Source organism: Rana temporaria, chromosome 1 (genome assembly GCF_905171775.1).
Source record: "Rana temporaria chromosome 1, aRanTem1.1, whole genome shotgun sequence".
In the NCBI taxonomy this organism is placed as follows: domain Eukaryota; kingdom Metazoa; phylum Chordata; class Amphibia; order Anura; family Ranidae; genus Rana; species Rana temporaria.
The window spans coordinates 530,538,155-530,564,444 of record NC_053489.1 but is presented as its reverse complement, the minus strand read 5'-3'; the positions used below and the strand labels follow the sequence as shown (position 1 = coordinate 530,564,444).

Here is a 26,290-nt window from a genome sequence, read left to right as displayed (position 1 = left end):
AGACCAGGTGGCAGCCTTGCAAATCAGGGAATCAAAAGTCCAAGAGGCATTTAAATGATCTAGTGACATGTGCCCTGACAGGAAAAGGTAGAACATTGTCCATAAACCATTAGGCTTGAATGATGAGCGGCCAGGGCCACACAGAAATTATAGCTCGAAAGGCAGGCTGTCCTATAGAGGGACGCTCAGGAATGACAGAGTGTTTGTCAACTGAAAAGAAGACATGGCTCAGAGATCAACTTGGACAGCTCATACCACATTTGTGTATTGGAACCGGACAGTGGTATGGAAGAACAATGTCCTGGTTGAGGTGGAAGGAAGAGAACCCCTTTTGAAAGAAAATAGGCCCTAGGCCAGGTGTGCCCAACCAGTGGCCCGGGGAGCCCTCTGATGTGGTCCACGACCTCCTGCTCTGGGATAGAATAGAATAATGTTATTAAAGGTCAGTTTATTACTGTATATATGGGCATATCTGTTCTCTGGTGGTTACTGGGCTGCTTTCAAACAAATCCGCAGATGCAGAGCAGTGCTGGTGCAGGTTACATGCACTGAGCCATAGACTTCTATTATTACTTGCGAGTTTGGTGAGCTTTGTGAAAGTGCACCAAACCTTCAAAATATAATAGAAGTCTATTGCAAAGGGCAGAAAAGCCGAATGTACACTGTGTTGCACCCGTGGTGCAAGTAAACAGCAGTGTATCGGTGTGAAAGCAGCCATGGGCCCCTTTTACATGGTCAGTCTGACCCAATTGGACCCTCCCCTCACCTCTAAGGAGTGGCATCCGCCCGCTCTGCTCATTGTGGCCCACGACCAGTTACCAAGTCGCTTAAGTGGCCCTCGTGCTTCAAAAGGTTGGGCACCCCTGCCCTAGGCCCTAAGACAACGTTCTTGTTGTGTAGAACAAGAAAGGGTTCTCTAGAAGTGGAGGCCAGCAACTCAGAAATGCGCCCCGTCAAGGTAATGTTAGTAAGGAAGGTATTGTTGTGTTGAGTGTGGACAAAGGATCTGTAATAGCTGTCACATTTTGAAAACCGCTCCCCTCACACAGCCGCATCGTTCATTCACAGGAATCTGTGAATGAGAGAACTACAAGTCCCAATCCTCCAATGTGGCAGACTGCTTGTAGTTCTCAATTAACTGTGAGGGCGCAGACATGGGCATCCGCAGAACTTTTTTGAGGGGGGGGGCCATCATTTTAAGGTCACCCATACAATATAAAAAGATGTACATTCTCGTCTAGGCTAACAAAGAATCTTGATTGAAGAAAAAATATCTTGATAAAATCAATATAATGTCAAGCAAAAAGGGTTTTCTTTTCTTTGAGGAGAAAAACATCCATGCACTAGCAAGAAACTGATGAGTTGAAGCATGATGAGCGTGGGAGTGGTTATACCTGGCCGACTAATGGCTTTTTTGTTTGCCAATATCCAGTTTTTCTGTGGGCAGCAGTATAACCCAATTACCTCAGAATTCATTCTGTCTCTTTACCCCTTAATGAACGATTAAGACACTCTCTGCTCATTTTTTTATTGTAGTCAGTGACCCCATTTGGGTTGTTGTTGTTAGCAATATCATTGGGGCAAGAAGTAAGATAAAATCTCCAATGGGGGTCTCAATCGGAAATAAAAGCAGTTTTTTGCTACTAAAAGAAAAACAAAGATACATTTTTTAGTAATGTCCTTGCTGAAGAGATTGCCTCACTCTCCTTTTTCTTCGTGTCCTCACTGGAACAAGAAATGAGGACTATTTTCCCCAGTAGGCATGCAAACAGCAATAAAAACCTCATAGATATTTAAAGTCACTATATATATATATATATATATATATATATATATATATATATATATATATATATATATATATATATATATATATATATATATATATATATATATATATAACATGGCTGGAGTTCCTCTTTAATTAAGCTCCACAAAGGCAATATTTTCCTGAAAGTCTTTTGACTATATTACTCTGATTGACTGATATGGTTTGTCATACATTACTTCTCCAGCTTTATTCAAATTGAAAAAAGAATTGCAGTCTTAAAATCTATCCTTAAAAACTTTTTTAGACTAATAAAACTTTGTAGATGCCAGCAACCTGGCACAAGATTGTGTCTCTTGTGATTTGCATCATCCTTGGCAGTCCTTGAGTGAGTATTATTATTAAATCATAAAGTCTATTATGTCACATAATAAATGTAGCAGGTAAAGCCTCTGCATGCTGAATAATTGTATGAAATTATCTTTTCTATTGCAATTGGGCAATATATAAAACTAGATAATTTCTGTCATATTTCTGTCAGACTCTGCATTCAATTAGAACAGAACATGTAATAGAAGGCCCAGTGTCCACTATGGCCAAGTACAGGTGAAAAGTCATTTTTAATTCTGGACATGCCTGAGCACGGAATTAAATACTGATGTATAATGTGTAGATATACCCTGTTCTTCTTTTTACTGTACCAAGGTATATGTTGGTTAATTTCAAAATAATCATCCAAGGACAAAAACAGTAGATCTGTTCTCAAGTGGGATGATGCAGAGATTGATGGAGATTTACTAAAACTGGTGCACTCAGAATCTGGGGCAGCTGTGCATGGTAGACAATCAGCTTCCAACTTCAGCTAGTTCAATTAAAGGAGTTGTAAAGGAAAAACATGTTTTGCCTAAAATTAATGTCTGCAAGGTAGACAGACAGAATAGTGTAATGATTCTGTTAAAAAACGAGTAAATACCTATTACCGTATTTTTCGCCGTATAAGACGCACCGGAATATAAGACGCACCCAATTTTAAAGGTGGAAAATCTAGAAAAAAAAAAGATTCTGACCCAAATACTTTAGTAAAATATTTGCCCCCCACTCGTCATCACCATCACACCACCCCCACATTAGTAATAGCCAGTAACATTGCCCCCACATAATAATAGCCAGTAACATTGCCCCCACATAATATTAGCCAGTAACATTGCCCCCACATAATATTAGCCAGTAACATTGCCCCCACATAATATTAGCCAGTAACATTGCCCCCACATAATATTAGCCAGTAACATTGCCCCCACATAATAGCCAGTAACATTGCCCCCACATAATAGCCAATAACATTGCCCCCACATAATAGCCAGTAACATTGCCCCCACATATTAGCCAGTAACATTGCCCCCACATATTAGCCAGTAACATTGCCCCCACATAGCCAGCCAGTAACATTGCCCCCACATGTTAGCCAGTAACATTGCCCCCACATGCCAGCCAGTAACATTGCCCCCACATAGCCAGCCAGTAACATTGCCCCCACATGTTAGCCAGTAACATTGCCCCCACATAGCCAGCCAGTAACATTGCGCCCAACTCACTGTTGCAGATCGCTCTGGTAGGAATAGAAGATCCCACGCGAGCCCTCTACTCTGCTCAGCGCGCACCGCCGCCGGGTGTACCAAGATGGCCGACCGCTCCGGAGCTAGGCCAAAGCCGCGGCCTTTCCTAAGACCGCGGCGGCGGTGCGCTCCGCGGATCGGTGAGTAAAAAAAAAGGTATATTCGTCGTATAAGACGCACCGACTTTTCCCCCCCAGTTTTGGGGAAGAAAAAGTGTGTCTTATAAGGCGAAAAATAGGGTAAATTCCTTCATCTATATCACCTCCGGCATTCTAGTTTCTGTTCTCTCATTCACTTCCTGGTTTGCGGCGCTCGTTCATGTAAGAACTACATTTCCCAGTATGAATTGCGGCACGCCCAGTAATTCACGCCTCCTTGAAGTCTCTAACACGTAGAGAGCGTCCTGCCGCACAGATGTAGTTCCCAGGAGGGGGTGAGCACATTACTGACCACCGCAGTATACCCTCCTGTCACGGTGGTCAGTAAAATCAGACAAGCAGGAAGTGAACAGAACAGAGAAGAAATAGAGCAACTTCTGAGCAAAAACGAACAATGAGGAAGTGAAAAGAGGAATGTCCGCAGGTAAAGGATGCTTATTATGAAAAAAATGTTTTCCTTTACAACCCCTTTAAGCTCTGACAATAAAACCTGGAACCTGATTGTAAAGATCCTCCCCTGAAATGTCACTTCCTGCTTGTGTGATTGGCTCACTCAGAAATCTGTGGTAAGATACAAGATTTTAGGCATCCTCTGCTCTGCAAAAAAAGAAAGTAATTTTTGGTGAGATACCACCACAGGGATAATTGCTACTAAAGGCATGCAGACCATGTACCTTTTCTCTTTAGAACACTAAAAGTGCATTAGCTTATTAATAATGAAAAAGCCACTCCGCTTTAGTTTCACTCTGCAAAGAACAAGCAGCTATTTCTTCAGAGCAGAAACAGGTAGTAGTCTACAACAAAGCTTATTAAAATCCCTGCAATGTACATTGATCATCCCAAGGGAATTTGGTTTTCTCAAGAAAGGTTTAGCTTACCTAAAATGTTTCTGTTATGGCAGTGTTGAGGTTTTGGTTATAGGACAACAGGATAGGAGGGGAGGGGGAGTTTTTAATAAGCTAACTTTATAATAGATTGTTGTCCTTGCAATCACCTCCAAATATATTAATGGGCCAGCCCCTTGGATCCAGGATTGTACATGTAGCCACTACTGCCCAAATCAGAACCCAGAGCTTCCATATACTGTAAAAGTGCTGCCATGTGACAGTTGACTTCCAGTTGTAGAAATTAGCTGTAAAGGGGGTGGGACTTAATTTCAACTTGAAAGTACCATGTTCAGTTTGGTTCTAGGAAGCTTCACAGGGATAAAATGTTTAATCTGACAGTTAACACAGGTACTTTCAGGAACAACAATAAGACCCCTTTCACATTGAGGCGTTTTTCATGCGGTATAGCGCTAAATATAGCGCTGCTATACCGCATGAAAAAATCCATTCCCTGCAGGCTTCAATGTGAAAGCCCGAAGGCTTTCACACTGAAGCGGTGCGGTAGCAGGACCGCTCCAAAAGTCCTGCTAGCCGCATCTTTGAAGCGGTATAGGAGCGGGGTGTTTACCGCTCCTATACCGCACCTTCCCATTGAAATCAATGGGAAACCGCGGTAATACCACCAGCAATGCGGGCGGTATTAACCCTTTTTCGGCCGCTAGCGGGGGTTAAAACCTCACCGCTAGCGCCCGAATATCGCGGTAAATACAACGGTATAGCGGCGCTAAAAATAGCGCGGCTATACCGTCACCGCACCTCCGCTGCCAATGTGAAAGCAGCCTAAGTGTAATTATTTGATCTGGGTCACTTTAATAGATTTAGGCCTTATTCAAGCAAATATGGCTTTTATTTGCATTTCAACTAGCAGGATACCCCAAACATTCAGCACATTAGCAACAGAGCCACTATTCATACCAATGCATGCACTGTAGTACACTAAACGGGTAGGAAATACAGTTTTTTCAAATCATGGCCTCCGTGTAATGACCAAGTACATGTATACATTATTATTATACCGGATTTATATAGTTCGAACAGTTTGCACAGTGCTTTATAATATAAAGGTTAAGAGGGCCCTGCTCATTAAATCATCTTAAATCCAATAGATCATGCTTCATACTTTTCCCTTTGTACATTCCAGGCCATTTAGTAAGTGAGCACACTTTCAGTCAGTTACTAATAGTGCCTATGATTTTCTGACTATAACATTAGAATAAAAGGTTGCATCACTGTAATGCAACCTCTTTCTCTTGATGACATATGTTTTACTCAGTTATATGGCATTTTTTGCCAGTTCATGTGAACTGTCATGTATCCATGTGGAGTGTATATATTTTTTTATTTTATTTCCATTTCGTAGATGCTGTGAAGTCACATTTATTTCAAATGGCAGAAATAAAGCCCCTTATTAATGGGCAGAGGAATGTTTCCAGCACTGCCAATGTTCCATATAACTTGCTGTGGGGCTTATGAATCATATCATACAGATTATACAGTATAGTAGAATATGCTTACCCAAAACATTTGAAATAAAAAATAACAAATTGAAAGCAATTTTATGTGTAACAAAAGATTAGATTAAATAGCATGCTTTTCTTGCTCTGGGTTTAACCCTTTCGCTGCCAGGTCCTGTGCTCACATTTTCACACTCAGGTGGCCAGGCCATTTTTGCAATTTTTCCATTGCTTTTTTTTATTTTTCCCTTTACAGCTTTCAGAGTTTGTTAAAGACCCCTCAAACCATATATTTTCTGAAAGCACATGACCAGTAGAATACAAATAAGGTGCCACTGGTTTTTAGGGCACAGTGATATTTGTGCAAATGTTTATCAAAACAATATTTTTGTTTAAAAATACACTAAAATCATTATTGGCGGATAAAAACACAAAATTACTAAATATAAAAGCTTAACCTGTATTGAGACAGGGATGCACAGGTGTTCCTTACATCCCTGTACAGGCAGTCCCATCTATGTCAATTGGGATGCAACTGTTGCACAGGCACAAACCACTTCAACAAACGTTTTGCAGCCTTGTATAATCCCCAGCAAGTTGTCTGCATTGATGAGCTTTGTGACAGGGCAACAGGCTATACATGGAGCTTTATGGTTTATGAGGGCAAAGATAGTCAGGTAGAGCCGTAGGGTGCCCAGATTACATAGGGAGCGCTGGCAAGATTGTGTGGGACTTGGTGTCACCCTTATTCAGAAAGGGGTACCACTTGTATGTGGACAATTATTACACCAGCGTGCCACTTTTTAGTCACTTGTTTGATCATCAGATTGGAGCATGTGGCATCGTGCGACCTAATCGATGGGGCTTTCCCCAGCGGCTTGTAGATTCCCGTCTTAGGCTGGGGCGAGAGCCTGCTGCAGGTGTAATAATTTGCTCGCTCTGAAGTGGCGGGACAATAAGAATATTTTCGTTCTTACCACCCAGGCAGACACGACAGTACAAATTCGTACGGTGGCTGGTGTTGTGGAGAAACCCCTCTGTGTCCACCAATTTGACCAAAATATGGGAGGGGTGGACCTCAACGACCAGTTGATGGCGCCGTATCATATTGCCCGTAAGGCGAGACGCTGGTACAAAAAAGTGTCTCTATATTTATTTCAATTGGCTTTTCTGAACGCTCATGTCTTATACAGAGCTTCAGGACGGACTGGAGCCTTCCTTCAATTCCAGGATGAGATCATTTTAGAACACCTGTATCCAGGCAGTTCTGCGCCTCACCATCCCCTACCAAATGCAGTAAGCCGACTGCATGCGAGGCATTTTTCATATGTCCTCGAGAGTACCCCTACCCAACGAGCCCCCCAAAGAAGATGTCGTGTCTGTACCAAGCGCGGATATAGGCGTGACATCCGTTATTTTTGTCCCCGCTCTCCTGACAATCCTGGTCTTTGTATTGCTCCCACGATATATAAAGCCGTGACTCCAACGCTATAGGAGGTGATTTCACCACCACAGTTAAAAAAGAGCATATATGCCGAAGCATGGGGGCATTAGGGGCGGAGGAGCGATTTTGCTCCTAATGCCGCGTACATATGGTCTACATTCCTACGGAGGCTTTCTCGTGGAAAAGTCAGACCGTGTGTACGCGGCATAACTTTTTTGCGGGAGGATGCCCCCATGCTTCGGCATATATAAATGGTGCATGTATGCCCATCATTAGAAGTGGGTGGATGAAGGGAGGTAGTCTAATGGTGGGGATACCCACCGATCAATCTTTATTTCGTTCAGCCAACAGGCTGCATGAAAAAAAAGATTACAATACATGTCCAACAAGAACAATCAACGTACTGGTATGTTGCTTGACTTTGAATGGTTATACCAGAATGATGCCTGCAGGTTTAGGTATCATCTTGGTATCATTATTTTCAGCCAGCGGTTGGCTTTCATGTAAAAGCAATCCTAGCGGCTAATTAGCCTCTAGACTGCTTTTACATTCAGTGGGAGGGAATGCCCCCCCCCCGGATATAAACAGCGCCATTGGGAAAGCATTTTATCACACCGATTTTGGTGTGGTCAGATGTTTTGAGGGCAGAGGAAAAATCTAGGGTCTAATAGACACCATTTTTTTTTCAAAAAAAGATCTAGGGTCTAATAGACCCCATTTTTTTCAAAAAAAGAGTACCTGTCACTAACTATTGCTAATATATATATATATATATATATATATATATATATATATATATATATATATATATTCGATTTTTCTTATAACAAAAAGTAGAAAATATAATTTTTTTAAAAAAAAATTCGGTCTTTTTCCGTTTATATCGCAAAAAATGTAAATCAAAGAGGCAATCAAATACCATCAAAAGAAAGCATTATTATTTTTACTAGCAATGGCGGAGATCTGCGATTTTTAGCGGGACTGCTACTTTGCTGCGGACAGATCGGACACCTAACTGACATTTTTTTATTTTTTTGGGGAACCAGTGACATAATTACAGTATTCAGTGATAAAAATATGCACTGTTATTGTACTAATGACACTGGCAGGGAAGTGGTTAACATCAGGAGCGATCAAGGAGTTAAATGTATTCCCTGCAGGTGTGTTCTAACTGTATGGGGGATGGGCTGCCTGGGAAAACACACAGATCCGGCTTCCTGTATAGCAGAAAGACAGGATTTATGTGATCTCCCCTGTCAGAACGGATATTTGCCTTGTTTACACAGGCAGATCCCTGTTCTGTCACTGCGAGGAACAATTGTGGGTGGCCGGCGGACATAGAGTTCACCCCATCCATTGATTGGCTCCCCTGCTGGTCAGTGGACGTGCGCCTCCGGCAGGGCGCGCACCCACAAGCTAGATTTCCTGAGCCACTGTACAATGACGGTGATTTATGGGAACGTGCACATCTTATGTTGGTGAAAAACAGAAGGTGCTAGTAGGACAAAGCCTAAAAGAGGATTTCCCTCACTTCAGAGGGAAACATTTTTTAGAATGGAGTTTGGAATGGCTAATGCCGCGTACACACGATCATTTTTCGGCATGAATTTTTTCAAGCGTGCTGCATTTTTTAACGACATTTTAAACAATGTCGTTTTTCGGGTTGTAAAAAAATGATCATGTGTGGGCTAAAACGACGTTAACAACCAGCGCATGCTCAGAAGCAAGTTATGAGACGGGAGCGCTCGTTCTGGTAAAACTACCATTCATAATGGAGTAAGCACATTCATCACGCTGTAACAGACAGAAAAGCGCGAATTGTCTTTTACTAACACGGAATCAGCTAAAGCAGCCCCAAGGGTGGCGTCATCCGCATGGAACTTCCCCTTTATAGTGCCGTCGTACGTGTTGTACGTCACCACGCTTTGCTAGAGCATTTTTCAAAAACAATGGTGTGTGGGCAACGTCGTTTTAACCTCCCTGGCGGTATGATTCTGTCTGGAATTACGTACCAAAAGCGGTACATTTATTTTGCAAGGAAATTGGCGTTTTATACTGTAGGCCTGTAATTTTTAGAAATAACTCACTTAAATCTGACCAAGCAAGAGTCTTGTAGGCATCCCGGGTATGATTTTTTTTTTTAAAACAAAATTATAAATTATAATATAATAAATAATTATAAATAATTATAACAAATAATAATATAATTATAATAAAAATTATTCAATAAAATTATTCAATAATTATTAATTATAATTATTCAATCAACTCAAAATCACTGAAATTTGCAGTTGCAGAATTGTCGCTGTCATTATTTTATTTTTTTTATGACGAATTTTCCCACAAATCGCTATCGCACATTTCTGCAAGTGATTATAATTTATTATCGCTGTTTTCTAGCTGATCTAAAACCATTTTTGACATAAAGGGACACTTTTGGACAATCTACAGTTTTTAGGCAGAAATGACATTTTTTATTATATAAAAGTACATGTAGGACACTGGGCAGACCACTAGGGACAAGGGGGGTGTGTATTTTTTACATACAGTACTGTAATCTATAAGATTACAGTATACTGTATGTAATGTGTTTGTTTACTTTTTTGAATTTGGCGCCGTTCTCCGTCCCTGTGCGTCGTAACGTCGCAGGGAACGGAGATCGGCGGCACACGGGGACTGTGAATCGAGCGAGGAGGTCCCGCTCGCTCACACAGCGGGTGGCATCGCTGGATCCAGGGACAAGGTGAGTAAACCAAGCCTGTGGATCCAGCGAAAGGTAAGCCCGTCCAGCCCGAGCGTGACTCGGGTTTGCCGATCCTAACATGTAAAACCAACCCCGAGTCACGCTCGTGTTTACCGTCAGGGGGGTTAATGATGAAGTTGGAAAAACTTTGTTTTTTCTTCATGCCGAAAAACGTTGTTTTCTTTCATGCCGAAAAATGATTGTGTGTACGCGGCATCAGAATATTTGCTTCATTACTGTTTTTGTCCTTCACACTAAGAAATTTTATTTTACCCTATGCCCAATTTGCAGTTGTGTCCATGACAGAAATGGCAGTAAAATGGCTTCTGTTGGGGCAGTAATAATACTGTTTAATGGAGTAGACAAAGGTTAGTTACTAGGGGAAAATACTGTTTGGCCGGAGTTCTAATGAAGGAGCCAAGAAGGTTCTTCTCTTGGAGCCAAGGGTTAAAACATTAATGTTACTACTTCTCCTTTGCAATTTACTACATTTATAGAAAACATTCAAATCTCAAAATTTTATATTTCCCAGAAGAGATTTGTCCACATCTGAATGTTGTTATTTTTAAATAGAAAATACTAATCTTAGTGAGATATTTATAAAGTGGTAAATGTTACAGTCCACACCCTCAATTTTCTAACGATTTCTTGTGGAAATCTTTGCATGTTCTTTTTTGTGTTCGAATCAATCCACGTTTGGCAAAGATTCACTCAGAACATTAATTTGTGTTTATCAGCATTCACAGATGAGCTAAATAAATTGAGGGAATGTTGCCAATGAGTGCAGATACATTCAGTATGATGAATGTACCCGGTTTTTCTCAAGGTTTATAAATAGGCTCATAACCTCTACAAATAGGAAACAGACCTCAAATAGCAATCTACACTGGAAAATCAACACAAGGAATCTGGCTCATTGTTACGGGCAACCGATCTACTGCATTATTAACCTTGTTTTATCTAGTCTTAGGCCCCTTTCAGATGGACGGCTGTTTTGCCGCAGTTAAAAGCACTACAAATGTTTTGTGAAATTCAAGGCTCCAGGCACTGCGATTAGCTGCATTTTCACATTGCGATTACATGCGTTTACGTGCGTTTAACTGCGGCCGCGTTTAGCTGCGGTATTCATTTCCATAGCAACCCTTTTTATTTTTTTTGTTTTTGTTTGGGTCCCTTGAATTCTAAAACGCTGCTATCCGCAGTTGACAAAAAAGACTGCGATTACCTGCGGTTATGTGCATATAGCTGCGCTACATCGCACCTGGACGCATTCAATTCTATTTTTTCTATTCGCACCAAACCGCATGTAACGTAATCGCACGCAAACGCTGTGTGTGAATGGGGCCATAGGAAAACATTGTGTGCTTTTAGCTGCGGTAGAAAAATAGAAAATCCGCAGCTAAAAGCACCATTCTATCCGTCCGTCTGAAAGGGGCCTAATAGTAGCCAAACGCCAATTAATTGGAGAGGGTTTGTCAACATTGTGGTATCATGTATCATGACTTCTTGGATCCAGGATCCAATGTTTAAAATGTAATTTCTTCACAGATAAAAAGAATGAATAATTATATTTTAAACTGCAGGTTATGAATCCCATAGGTCAGTGATGGCGAACCTTGGCACTCCAGATGTTTTGGAACTACATTTCCCATGATGCTCACCTACACTGCAGAGTGCATTAGCATCATGGGAAATGTAGTTCCAAAACATCTGGGGTGCCAAGGTTTGCCATCACTGCCATAGGTGATTACACAGGACACAACTTTCTCAAAAATGTGTATCTGTTAGGCCTCATGCACACTGGACGTTAAAATAACGTTATAAAAACGCCAGTAGCTCTGCAGTGTGTTTTTCTACTTTTTTCAGCTTTTTTCAATAGCGTTTTTTAGCGTTTATTCATGTTTTTTAGCATTTATTCACATTTGTTTGCGTTTTTCCACGTTAGCGTTTTTTTGGGTTTTTTGTTGAAGAATTTTTCTTTTCTTTTTTTCAATGGATCAAAAACGCTAAACGCTGGTGAGTGAAGTTTTTGAGCGTTTATCAAAGTTTATCAGTATTAGAGCATTTTTACAGCTGAAAAACGTCTCTCAGAACCCACTAGTTTGGGTTTTTTTTTAATGCTCAAAAACACCACTGCCCAAAACTGCTGATAACAGCCTTTGTGTGCATGGACACATAGGCCTAGTACACATGAGAGGATCGATCCGCGGAAACGGTCCGGAGGTCCGTTTCCGCGGATAAATCCTCTGGCGGATTTTGATCTCATGGTTGTACTAACCATGAGATCAAAATCCGCGCGGAATTCCATCCGCGGTGACGTGTCGCGCCGTCGCCGCGATGATGACGCGGCGAAGTGCGCGACGCTGTTATATAAGGACTTCCATGCATGCATCGAATCATTACGACGCATGCGAGGGATGGATTCGGACGGATTGATCCGGTGAGTCTGTACAGACCAGCGGATCAATCCGTTGGACTGGATTCCAGCGGATCGATTTCTTAGCAAGTTAAGAAATTTTGATCCGCTGGAAATCCATCGGGCCGAAAAATATCCGCGGATAAATATCCGCTGGATCGTACACACCAGGGGATCTATCCGCTGAAACCGGTCCGCGAATAAATTCCAGCGGATAGATCCTCTCGTGTGTACGGGGCCTTAGGATAACATGATGGAGAGTTTATTGACTGTAGAAAAAAACGTCTACTGCCAAAAACAGCTGCTGTAAAAACGTCCAAAAACGTCCAGTGTGCATGAGGCCTTATAGGTAGAAGTATACGTAATGGTATAAACTCCTACAGAGATAACGTGTTCATCCTGTTTTATACAATGCATTGTATAAGCATTCCTCCCTGTGGACTTGTTAACCACTTAACGACAGCCCACTGTATATATACGTCCTATTTTTAAAGCTGAATATCTCGGTAACGGCAGCAGCTGCTGCCAGAACCGGGATATCCACCTTTACAGTGGGCTGCCGTGTAAACGATAACGGCGGTCTCCACGGCGGATTCGCCGCAAGATCGCCGTTATCGGTGGCGGGAGAGGGCCCCCCCGCCGCTTTTCCGCGCCCTCCGCCGCTTACCGGAGCCGTCGGTAGCGGCGGAGGAGATCGGATGTTGCCGTCTGGAGAGTGAGGACTGTAGTGAGGGCAAGATGGCCCCCACCCGTCCTCATAGCTCTGCTGGGCGGAAGTGACGTCAAAACGTCAGTCCCACCCAGCGTCTTAAAGAGACAATTTTTTTGTTGTAATTTTTTTAAATGCCAATTTTTTTTTTTTTTTCTTGCATTGAAGCCTAAATATGAGATCTGAGGTCTTTTTGACCCCAGATCTCATATTTAAGAGGACCTGTCATGCTTTTTTCTATTACAAGGGATGTTTACATTCCTTGTAATAGGAATAAGAGTGATAATTTTTTTTTTTTTATTTCAGTGTAAAAAATAATAAAATTAATAAAAATAAATAAGAAAACAAAAAAAAAAATTTTTAAAGCGCCCCGTCCCGACGAGCTCGCGCGCAGAAGCAAACGCATACGCGAGTAGCGCCGCCATATGAAAACGGTATTCAAACCACACAAGTGAGGTATCGCCGCGATCGTTAGAGCGAGAGCAATAATTATAGCCCTAGAGCTACTCTGTAGCTCAAAAAATGCAACCTATAGAATTTTTTAAACGTCGCCTATCAAGATTTTTAAGGGTAAAAGTTTGACGCCATGCCACGAGGGGGCGCAATTTTAAAGCGTGACATGTTGGGTATCATTTTACTCGGCGTAACATTATCTTTCACAATATATAAAAAAATTGGGCCAAATTTATTGTTGTCTTATTTTTTAATTCAAAAAAGTTAATTTTTTCCAAAAAAAGTGCGCTTGTAAGACCGCTGCGAAAATACGGTGTGACAAAAAGTATTGCGATGACCGCCATTTTATTCTCTAGGGTGTTAGAAAAAAATATATATATAATTTTTGGGGGTTTTAAGTAATTTTCTAGCAAAAAAAAATGTTTTAGTCTTGTAAATCCCGAATCTGAAAAACAGGCTCGGGGCTTAAGTGGTTAATTGGGGGTCATTTACGAAAGGCTACAAGTGCAAAGTGCACTTGGTCGCAGTAAATCTGAGGGGTAGATCTGAAATGAGGGGAAGCTCTGTTGATTTTATTATCCAATCATGTGCAAGCTAAAATGCTTTTTTTTCATTTTCCTTGCATGTCCCCCTCGGATCTACAGCGACTGCACTTTCAAGTGCACTTTTAGTGCAATTTCAAGTGCACTTTGCACTTGTAGTTTGCACTTGTAGTGCAAAGTGGATTTTCCTTTAGTAAATAGCCCCCAAAGTATTATGGAGTTAAATTAGATTTCAATGGGATTTTTTCACTGGTCTGCACAAAATAGTCAAGTGAACAAAGATCTACATGGTTTTTCAAATGATTAACAAATGCAAAAATGAAAAAACTTTTCAATTGTCCTCTTTGCCTTGAAACCCCTAAACATCCTAGCCTTTAACAGTCTCCTAATTATCTGAACTGATTTAATCTCTGTGTAGTTAAATGCCACTTGATCTTAACAACTTGCCAACCAGCCGCCGTCATTATACTATATTAAAGCGGGGGAATTCGTGTTTTTTTTTTTTATATCCACCTGCCGCTCTTAATATAGTTAATACGGTACTTACGTGTCCAAATTTCATAGCCCCCCCCGCACTGTCATTCTTCCGCAAAAGATATTTTATACAAATATGTGCAGGATGCTTCCATCTTGCCTGTGGGCACTCTGAAGCCCACAAGCAAATTCTTCCGGGATGCGGTGAATGCTGATGTCCCAGCATTCACCGCTCTATCCCGTGCATGTGCAGTGTTGACGGCGAGCGGCGCCGTCAACACTACACAGTATTGGCGATTTCCCATTTTCCCTGAATTAAAATGGTGGAATTGTATCCGTCCTCGTCACATGACTGGCTGCAAGAGTCACGTGACATTTGAAATCACACGATCATAAACAAGGTATGGGATTTATTTAAAACATTTATTGATAGCTAACTTTAACTTTGAAACTGAGCCGGTGGGATGAATGATGATTTGTAAATTAGGGTGAACCTCCATTTAATATTTAGAAACAAGTGGATGAATATCTGCTGGGTGTTTCTAATAAATCCAACTGCATTTTATGCATTGCAGAACTGGCTGGAAAAAAAGAAAATGTTTCTTCGAGAAGGTCATAAAATGAAAATGACTGAAGAGGAACAAAAGAAAGAAAAACTAAAGATGGTAAATTTGCATGTGACGTTGCTGTTCTTAAATGTACTGTCTTAAAGTGCAATATGTGTTTTGCTGTACATTTCTGTAACTGATTTGATATGTTTACAAAGATGTTGTGCTTGTTTCCACTTCTTTTCTCCATACCCTGTAATTTCAGTTTACAGTCATTTTATTTCAGTCATTGTACAGTCCTTCAGCCAGTCAACCGATCCTACCTACACCTCTATGTGAGCTGAATAAACCGCTTTAAACCCACTTTAAAACCCAAAGGTATCTTTATAAAGATTGGCCCAGATTCAAGTAGAATGGAGCAATATTTGCGTGGGCAAAGAGCAAAGATTTTTCTCTGCGCCCACGCAAATATTTCCATTTGCCCAGCGATTCACGGAGCAGTAGCTCCGTAAATTGCGCGGGCGCTATGCTAATTAGCCCTGCGTAAGGGCGCCTAATGTAAATGATCCCGCCGGGGGCGGGAATCATTTAAATTAGGCGCGCTCCCGCGCCGAGCTAACAGCGCATGCTCCGTCGGGAAACTTTCCCGACGTGCATTGCGGCAAATGACGTCGCAAGGACGTCATTTGCTTCTAAGTGAACGTGAATGGCGTCCAGCGCCATTCACGGTTCACTTACGTAAACGACGTGAAATTTAAATTTCACGGGCGGGAGGCGCAGCTATACTTTAGCATTGGCTGTGCCTGCTATTAGCAGGAGCAGCCTTATGCTAAAGGCGCCGTACGGAAACTCCGTACCTTGCGTACGCAGGGCCCGCGCAACTTTTGTGAATCGGTGGTAGTATGCAATTTGCATACTACACGCTGATCACAAAGGCCGCGCCCCCTAGCGGCCAACGCAAGAATGCAGCCTGGGATGTGAAGGCATAAGGAGGCTTATGTTTGTCACATCCTAGGCTGCATTCGGTGTAACGAGGTTCCTGAATCAGGAGCACTCGTTACACCGGAGCAAGTAAGCACTTGCGCCGCGCAACTATGGTTGCGCGGGCGCAAGTGCTTCTTGAATCTGGCCCATTGAATGTGGTAATTTGACTGAAATCAACCCAATGCATAAGCTATGCAAGGCTTAAAATGTTGGAGTATGTGAATAACTGGTTATGCTTATATCCATTTTTTTTTTTTTTACTTATTTTGTAAATTGTGACTCACCAAATAAAAGTTGTTCACTACAATGTCACTATTTTCCAGGCAGGCAATAAGTACATTTACAAATACGTAATTGCTGTTCAATGAAAAATGCTTATTCTTCAGTTTGGTGCTACAAGCTTGGGATATAAACAGTATTATTTTATGTGGCCATCATATGTTCATTATACCCATTATAAATGTTGCATATACTATTTAGCCCATATTGTAAGCTGGAAATACAGCATTGGGGTTTTGTAATGTTTCCTTACATTTTGAAGCACTGCACAATCAACTGAGATTTCCAGGCTCGGTCAAGGTTTTTTTTTTTTTCTTTTCTTTTACATATGGTATTCCTTATAACTTGAAACACAATCATTAACCACTTACTGACCGCCCACCGTGGATATACTGTGGCGGTCTACTTTGACATTAAATACCGTTGTTATGGCAGCAGATAGCTGCCATAACTTTCATATTTTTATTCACAGCAGGAGTTCCACTTTAAGATAAAATTGGTCTCCGCAGTGGATTCGCCTTGAGATCACTTTTATCAGTGCATCAGTTTTTTTTTGTACACTTGTGCCAATTGTAGTGCTGCATATTTTAAAAGTAAAGCTCAGCAAACAAGGACCAAGAGGTACATCTATAAATATTATGACAAACCTGGTAGAGCCTCAGCCAGAGCCCTGAAGGAGACGCAATTTTATTTGTTCATCCCACAAATTGGCAATGGCTCTATAGCAGGGATCCTCAAACTACGGCCCTCCAGCTGTTGCGGAACTACATGTCCCATGAGGCATTGTAAAACCCTGACAGTCCCAGACATGACTAGGCATGATGGGAATTGTAGTTCCTGAACAACTGGAGGGCCATAGTTTGAAGACCCTTGCTCTATGGGAAACAAACCCAAATATACTTTGCATGCTGTTTTCAGGACTATTACAAATGGCTTTAAACCTATCCTCTGTGCTGGGTTCGCAGACACCCACTCCTGTTTCACAGGACATTTTCCAATATCTGACTTTTCAAGGCATTGCTTGTGTAGACCCCATTTACACTTTTATATTTTATTACCACTTGGTGCCCATTCTGTAGCTGAAAAACAGCTACAGCATGGACTTAAAATGCCAGGAGGGCGTTCATGTGTGTTCTCCCGTTCTCGTGCTGCCGACGCACCCCCTGGGGCATGTGGGTGGTGCGCTCTGTGATTGTTACACTAAACTACAAATAATATTGTGTTTGCAGCAGAATGAAATGAAGAAAGAAGAGGCCATGGCTGCATTCATGGCCTGGAAATCGGAAAAGAAAAAGGATATAAAAGAAATTCGAACAAAGCAAAAACTGGAAGAAAATAAAAAGTTAGAAGAACTTCAAGATATTGCACGCAGAAAACAGGATTGCAGAAAGGTACCAAAAGTATACCGGTTCTTATTAAAATATATACAGTATATGATTTTTATATGAACTATATTATAATGATCTTGATAATAGTACCAGTTTGAGACACTCTGCCCCACACATACAGCCAATAAATACAGGATATTGCCCTAGTAATCTTAATTGTCACTGTGAATTCTGTGGGCGGGGGGGGGGGGGGGGGGTCAATATAGGATTTCTTATATATGAAACGCACCTCCAGCCAAGTCACCCATGTTCTCTGTGAATGAGTTTTTTTCTGTGCATGTATGTATACTATATCCAGACTGTGAACATGTTTCAGTAGGAATGCAATTTTTTGTACTCAACACTTAATAAATACCTTCACTGAGGTTAGCAAGTTTTGCCCTCGTGCCATTAAAGTTGGAAAGTTTGCTGCTGCTTCCTCTGTTCCTGTCTCGAAACTATCAAGTAAAAAGCTGTCAACCAGGCTATGCCAGCCTTGTGAATAACAAAGAAAATGTTTTATAGGCTTTTGAAAAGTGGAAAGAGTCAAAGGAAGATCATTTGAAAGAAAAAGCTTTTAAAGAAAAGAATCTTGAAATGGAAAAAAAGTTGAAGGAGAAAAATATGATCTCGGAGAAAAAGAGCAACAGCATGACTGCTTTTAAAACCTGGTAAGAGTACTTACTTTATGATAATCGCTTACTAATAAGTAAGTAAACACATGTGTTTTTCCATGCAGTTTTAGCATCAGGTCTGGTGTATAGAACATGAGGGATCTGGAATGCTTTACCATGTCAAGAGTGTTGAACTCCTGTATAAAAGTTCTAAATATCCTTAGCTTATCGGTTTACTCCAATCAAGCATGAAAAGCTGACATTTTAATAGGCACAGGGGACACAGCCTACCTGCATGGTGCCTCAGATATTCATCCAAGCATCAGTAGGCTGTCCTCCACTGTAAATCCCTATAGTTGTCAGCAACCTAACCTCCTGGGTCTGCCTGTATCTGAGCCTGAAAGCATGTAGGCTTAGGAGTCCCAAGTTCCTAACTGGGCTGACATACAGTATGTCTTTTTTTTTTATTTATATATATATTAGTCCATTCGGACTCTACATTCCCTTGGGACAGCCCACTCTAATTAGACCTTAGATATATTCAGAAAGAAATTATGTTTTTTTTTTTTTTTAATAGGTAATCCGATTTAACTTTTCTAAACAAACCCATATTGTTAATTATAAATGTTACAGTAGCCGTTGTATTAATGTAGTTGCTATTGTACAAGATTATGGAAGGAAGTAAGACAACTTTGCTAATGTGCTAATTGTAGGAATGAAAGAAAAGAACTTGTGCTGAAGGAAAAGACAAAAGAAAAAAAGAATGAGAAACTAAAAGTGAAGAAAATAATATCAGAAAAAAAAGAGAAGGAGCAAATGGCTTTAGACCTATATGAGGAATGGCTGGTAAGTAGTATGATGTCAATAAAACATCACGTTTTATTCACTTATATATCGACAGGGCTTTCTTTTCTCAGAAAATAGGTGCAGGAATTCGATCACCAAGATCCCCAACACAACAGGTCCCCTCCAGAGTCACAGTGACAGTCTCTCTCCACACCAGGTGGTCCCTCCAGTCCAAAAAGCATTGACAGTCCTGCTCCTGGCTTGCCTTGCTCCCATCTCTCAGATCCGCACACGCAGCTCTGGCCAGTCCACTTGTTGGCTCCCTTGCACCATGACATCACACAAAACTCTCAGGCACCACCTCCACCAATCCCGTCCCCTGCCAGCACTGACTGAACACACTGTAGAAGGCACTTGGATGGTCTCGAGTGTGGCAGCCATAGTTTTTACTGGCAACCTTTTCCTCTTACTGGCATTTACTGGCAGAATAAAAGTGCCCATTTTTTAATGGCTTTTTTTAATGGCTTCCAGTAAAAATACTGACGGTTGGCAACACTGCTCCAAACCTCATCACATAGTGGATTAATAGTGTGGTTAAATTTCACTAACAGTGGAAGGGTCTTAAAAGGGCATTAAACACCATGAGTGCATTACATACTGAGTGCCGAGTTCAGGGGTGCACTACACAGAGAGAGTTCCTTCTTCCACAGTCGCCTTCCTCTGCATCCCCCATCCACATCCCACTTTCACCCATCTTCATCTCTGACCTCTCCATGCAACCGCCCCCTTCCTTAAAAGCTCCACCATCGTCCACATATCTTACTTTTGTTGCTGTATTAAGCTGAAACACCCAGCCGGCTCTAGTACCTCCACTGTAGGTGACTTCTGTGTTTACAGGTGATAGTGGTAGGCAGAGAGCCAGAGCTGAGTTCCACCAAGCTCCAGCTGAAAAAAAAGCCCTGTTTATCGTTATACTTAATGTTTATAGTATTTTTTCCATTTATCTAAGTGTGCAAAGTGGAACTGGAATTACATAAATTATTTTCAGCATCGAAACCCCCCCCCCTCCAGGAGGGGGGAAAAGCACATATGTGCAGTTGCAATCCAAAACCTTTGTTCCTTTCACAAACTTCTCTTTTTCCTTTTTAGAATGGTAAATTTTGGCCAAACATTTGTTCACACCTGAGTATCTCAACTATATGAGCTTGTTGTACATTCCATTCCAAGGCCATGAGCATTATTATATAGTTGCCCTTTCTTTGTGGCTATAAAAGCCTCAAACCTTCTGGGAAGGCTTGCCACAAGATTTTAAAGTGTATTGGTGTTTTTTGTGCTTGCTCAACGAAAAGAGCATTAGTTATGTCAAGTGGTGTTAGACGAGATCTGACTCACAAGCTGTGTTCCAGTTCCTCACAAAGGTTTTTAATGGGACCGAGGTCCTGGCTCTGTGCATGCCCCTCATTTTCCTCCACACCAGCCTCATGTTCCTCCACACCAGCCTCATTTAACCATGTCTGTATGGACATTGCTTTGTGCACATAGGCTCAGCGATGCTGGAACAGAAAAGGGTCTTCCCCAAACTATTGGCACAATGTTGGAGGTACACTATTTTCTAAAAATATCTTTGTGCTGTAGCATCACAGTATCCATCAGTGTAAACACCTGACCTCAGTAATTTGGAAGGTTGTTTACATAACCTTGGTTCGTGATACCTCCTTGCCAGTTTTATTTAAGTTTATACTATTTGACCACTTGACATTCGGAAGGTTTTATCCCCTTCATGACTAAGGCATTTTTTGCTCTTCAGCACTATACTACATTAACCACTTTCGGACCGCCGAACGCCGATATACGCCGCCACTTTGAAGCAGGAAATCTTTGTTATGGCGGCAGCTAGCTGCCATAACCCAGTTATGCTCTTCTTCAGCGAGCGATCCGGTTTCCAATAATAGTGGTCTCTGCGGCGGATTCACTGCAAGATCACTTTTCCCGCTGCTCTCCCGTGCCCTCCACTACTTACCGGAGCTGTCGACAGGGGCGGAGGCGATGGGGTCCACTCTCGTGCTTGGTATGAAGATGAGTGAGGGGAAGATGGGCCCCAACCCATCTCCATACCATCGCAGGGTGGAAGGGGCATCAAAACGTCACTTGCGCCCATAGCTCTTAGCTTTTAGTGTAAATATGAGATCTGAGGTCTTTTTGACCCCAGATCTCATAGTTAAGAGGCCCTGTCATGCTTTTTTTTATATTACAAGGGATGTTTACGTCCTTTGTAATAGGAATAAAAGTGACACATTTTTTTTTTTAAAAGAACAGTGTAAAAATAAAAGGTAAAATAAATAAGAAAAAATTAATTTAAACGCACCCCATCCCACCGAGCTCGCTTGCAGAAGCGAACGCATATGTGAGCAGCGCCCGCATATGAAACCGGTGTTCAAATCACACATGTATCGCCGCAATCGGTAGAGCGAGAGCAATAATTCTAGCCCTAGACTTTCTCTGTAACTCAAAAAATGCAGCCTGTAGAATTTTTTTAATCATCGCCTATGGAGATTTTTAAGAGTAAAAGTTTGTCGCCATTCCACGAGCGGACGCAATTTTGAAGCGTGACATGTTGGGTATCAATTTACTCGGGGTAACATTATCTTTTACAAAAAAAATTGGGCTAACTTTACTGTTGTCTTATTTTTTATTAATTAAAAAAAAGTGTATTTTTTCCAAAAAAGTGTGCTTGTAAGACCGCTGCGCAAATACGGTGTGACAGAAAGTATTGCAATGAACGCCATTTTATTCTCTAGGTTGTTAGAAAACATATGTATAATGTTTGGGGGTTCTAAGTAATTTTCTAGCAAAACAAATCTCAGAAATGGGTTCAGTCCTTAAATGGTTAACTGACAATTGCGCAGTCATGCAGCACTATATGCAAATTTTATGTATATATTGTTTATGACACAAATAGAGCTTTGTTTTGGTAGTATTTGATCAACACTGGATTTATTTTTGTTGTTATATAAATGAAAACATTTAGAAAATTTGGAGAAAAAAAAACATATTTTTCTTAGTTTCTGTTTTCAGATTTTGCAAACAATCTTATTTCATAAATTAAGACCAAAATGTATTCTACGCTTCTTTAAAAATATTCCCAAATCAGGGTATATTATTTAGTCTACGTGAAAGTTATAGAGTCTACAAACTATGGTGTGTGTGTGTGTATATATATATATATATATATATATATATATATATATATATATATATATATATATATATATATACCCCCAAATGACCCATTTTTGGAAAGTCCAAGGTATTTAGTAAGAGGCATGGCGAGTTTTAAGGTTGTAATTGAAGAAATTAAAAATATGTGTTTTTTTTCCTTTTCCTTTTTTACATACTGTCATCAATGCAGTACAGTGTAATCATTTGACTGGTGTGGCGGTAATCAGGGATACTGATTTTTTTTTTTTATTCAATTTTGAAAACCTTTTTTTTTCTTTTCTTTTAACATTTTTGCCATTCTTTTTTTTTTTTTTTTACATACTTTCATCAAAGTAGATCAGTACTACTCTTGGGTGTTATCAGGGATTTTTTTCTTTACACTGTTATTGCTTGTAACAGTGATGACCACAGCTATAACCAATAGTTAACTGTCATTTATAGCTTTCTATTAATGACAGCTTGCTTACTGTTGACATGCTGTGATTAGCTACAGCTTATCAGATGGTACATGGTGCTGTTATTGGCCCAGCTTCCATACGATAGCTGTGGGTCAATCACAGCATCACAGTACAGCCATAAATGGAAGCCATTCATGACTGTTTTGACATTAAAATCATGTGATTGCTATGACCAATTATGCCTTGAGCATGCTAGTGCACATGTGCTAGGCGACATACCAGTTAAAGCTGAGGTCCGCCAATTTTTTCTATTTTTTTTTAAAAGTAAGCAGCTACAAATACTGCAGCTGCTGACTTTTAAAATAAGGACACTTACCTGTCTAGCGCGCCCGCGATGTCGGCACCCGAGGCCAACCTGTCACTCGGTCCTCGGATGCTACCACCGCCATCTTCGGTAAGGGAATCAGGAAGTGAAGGCTTGGTTCCCTACTGTGCATGCGCGACTCACGTTGTGCAAGGTTACTGGTGCCTGCTGTCTTCTGGGACCCGCGTGTCTCCCAGAGGACAGCGGGGGGGGGCGCCGGACATGGCTTAGACTCCTGCAGATAATGCGGGGGCCTTTGCCCAGAAGTGGGTGCAAATACACGGTTCGAATTTCGAAAGAATTTTCGTACGAAAATTGTATCAAATTATTTTTGTACGAATTTCGCACCGTTAGTGGGCTACAGCAACAGCCGATTTTCGTGCGGCAATCAAATTTGAGAAATCAGACATGTTGGAAATTTTTTGAAAAACTAAAGATTTTCTGTTCAATAATGGTAGAATCGTACGAGAAATGTAATAGAAAAAAAAATATGCATGTGCAAGAAAAGAATATTCCCGGAGAGAAACGAAGATTCCCGGCAACATGAAGGTTTTGTCGGCCGAATTTCGAAAATCAATGGTGGCATCATCGGATCACAAAAAAAAACGAACTTTCTAATTTAGAAAAGAAAATTTGTTCGAAATTCGACCGCGTATGGCCTGCATTAGACAGGTATTTGCTCCCCCCTCCCCCCTGAAAGGTGACAAATGTGACACCTAAAGGTGGGAGAAATACAGACAGCGGAGGTTCAATTTTTGTGAGGACCTCTGCTTTACACAGCAACTTTATATCTCTTTTTACTAGCTATATACAGATTTTGTAATACAAATAAACATTTAAAAAGGAACTTTCCTCTTTAAGTTCAACCTATAGGTAAGCTTATAATAAGGCTTACCTATAGGTAGTGTAAATATATCCTAAGCGTGCACCGTTTAGGAGATATTTACTGTACATGCAGCCAGTGAAATCACACCTGTGACATGACCGCGCACATGCACGGGAGTGACGTCATCGCGGCTCTGGCCAGTCACAGAGCCGGAGTCTGCAACCCTAGAAGCAAGACGAGTGAAGATAGAAGCTGTCTCCAGCGATGACTTTGCATCACTGGAAGGCTTTATTTTGAGGGGAGTTTCACATAATACAATGCATACTAGCACATTATGCCCTTGCCTTGCAGGTAAGGTGAAAAAAAAAAAAAAAAAACATGCAGCCGTTTACAGCCACTTTAATACATGGCAAAGGAAGCACTATTGTTAGCCAAGTACAGATGTAAAAAAAAAAAAAAATCTTTAATGATGAAGCTGTACTTCATCTTTTATTTTTAAATCCCATTTCCCTACCTACTTACATAATTATTTACCTTTTTGTTGACTTCAGTTTCAGTTCAAGAAGTTTCTCCTGCCAACCGGCTTAGCAGGGTGGTAATATACACTCGTCTGGCAGCAAATCATGCTCTACCCACTCAGGAATGCCCACTACATGGCTTGAAAATGTAATGTTTCTGTGGATGACACACAGTGGCGCTGCTCCAGCTCTGTGGTTTTCTACATAAAATGGCCAAAGGCTATCAGTAGAAATAACTGCAGGTGATTTCATATGCAATGTCTTGGAATTCATGTAACAAATCTATTCCACAACTTAATTGGACATCGGGAAGTATAAATAAACTCTAGCCAGGGTGATTCAGCAAGAAGTAATTCTTAACGAGGCAATAACTGTTTACTAATGTGTCGTTATAACAGGAGAAAAAAGAGCAACAAGAAAAGATTGAAAAGAAGCAGAGAAAGATGCAAATCATTTTAGACGATGAACCCCCTCCTCCATGGAGTCCTCCGGGAAGAACTATCCCAGCAGGCAGATGACTGTGGTCTCAATTCTCTCCATTCTACAAACTGAAATAGCAATATTTCTTAACATTTCACAATATGTGTGCGTTCTTGTTTTGGTTCTAAACATTTAAATGTCTTGTGCTGTAAAATATCGCTTCCTGTTTAGTGTAATCTGCGATTGGAAATCCTACAACGCTCCAGCTGTAGAGACGATTGGTCTGCCAGCTTTGGCAAGTTTTTATTTCCACAACAGTTCTATTACCACTGTAGAAAGTGTATGCAGTCTTACTATATTGCCCAATAAATATCGTAACTAGGGACAATTTTAAACCAGTGTTCCATTTTTAAAGGAAATGCTGGGGACTCCCTTATCACTGGTCAGTGGTGCTTTTCCTGCATCTGTACAGCATTAAAACATTGCTGCACAACATTTTGCTTTTATTAACTTTTTAACCTTTGCAAAAAGTCAACGTGGCACCTGTTTTTTCTGCTACTTTGTTTTTACATTTTTCATACAAAACATAAAAGCAGACAAGTGCTTAATCTTCTTCCAACTCTGACTGGTATGTGCTCTACACAGTGGGACCTGTGCCACACCATTCTGCCTAGGGAAGAAAGGTTTTCCCAGTTAATAATCTTTCATTCCACTTTTACACTGAACACCACCCCACGCTAGCGGTAAAGTGCCGCTCATTTTACCGGTGCTTTACCGGCGCTGTGTGGGCAGTAGTGGAGCACTTTTAACCCCAAATAAGGAGCTAACAAGGGGTTGAAAAGCGCCCCTGCTGAAGCGCTGTCATTGATTCCAATGGGCAGGGCATTTTGGGAGCAGTGTGTGCACCGCTCCCGAACCGCACCAAAGATGCTGTTTGCAGGACTTTTTTTTTCCCATCCTGCAAGCGCACCGCCCCAGTGTGAAAGCACTCAGCTTTCACACTAGGGTGGCTTGAGAGGCGTATTTAAGGTGCTTTACAGGTGCTATTTTTAGTGCTAAAATGTCTGAAAAGATACCCAAGTGTGAAAATGGCCTAAAGGCACACTAGAGTTGGGTATCAAAATTATAGCTCAGTATTTTATAAAAAATCTCCCCTATTGCGTTCACATTTGGACTTCAGGATTGCCACTTTTACACATGGCATCTGATATTTTTTCCTCTTGATTTTTCATTTGCTCCTAAAACAACACATGCTTAAAACATTAGTCAAATGTTTCAATAAAAAATAAAATAACGCATTTCT

The 26,290-nt window shown here is 41.0% G+C and overlaps 1 protein-coding gene across 2 annotated transcripts in view; it reads left to right on the top strand.

Annotated features, from left to right (window-relative positions):
- Positions 1–25,382, top strand: part of MAP9 (microtubule associated protein 9) — a 116,722-nt gene extending 91,340 nt beyond the window's left edge. For both annotated transcript variants that reach the window (XM_040332136.1, XM_040332127.1), the window contains exons 10-14: positions 15,240–15,329; positions 17,705–17,866; positions 18,368–18,513; positions 19,170–19,302; positions 24,966–25,382. In XM_040332136.1, the coding sequence (XP_040188070.1) occupies positions 15,240–15,329; positions 17,705–17,866; positions 18,368–18,513; positions 19,170–19,302; positions 24,966–25,085 (651 nt within the window). In that variant the 3' untranslated portion in view covers positions 25,086–25,382. The remainder of the gene's footprint in view (positions 1–15,239; positions 15,330–17,704; positions 17,867–18,367; positions 18,514–19,169; positions 19,303–24,965) is intronic.
- Positions 25,383–26,290: the final 908 nt, after the last annotated feature.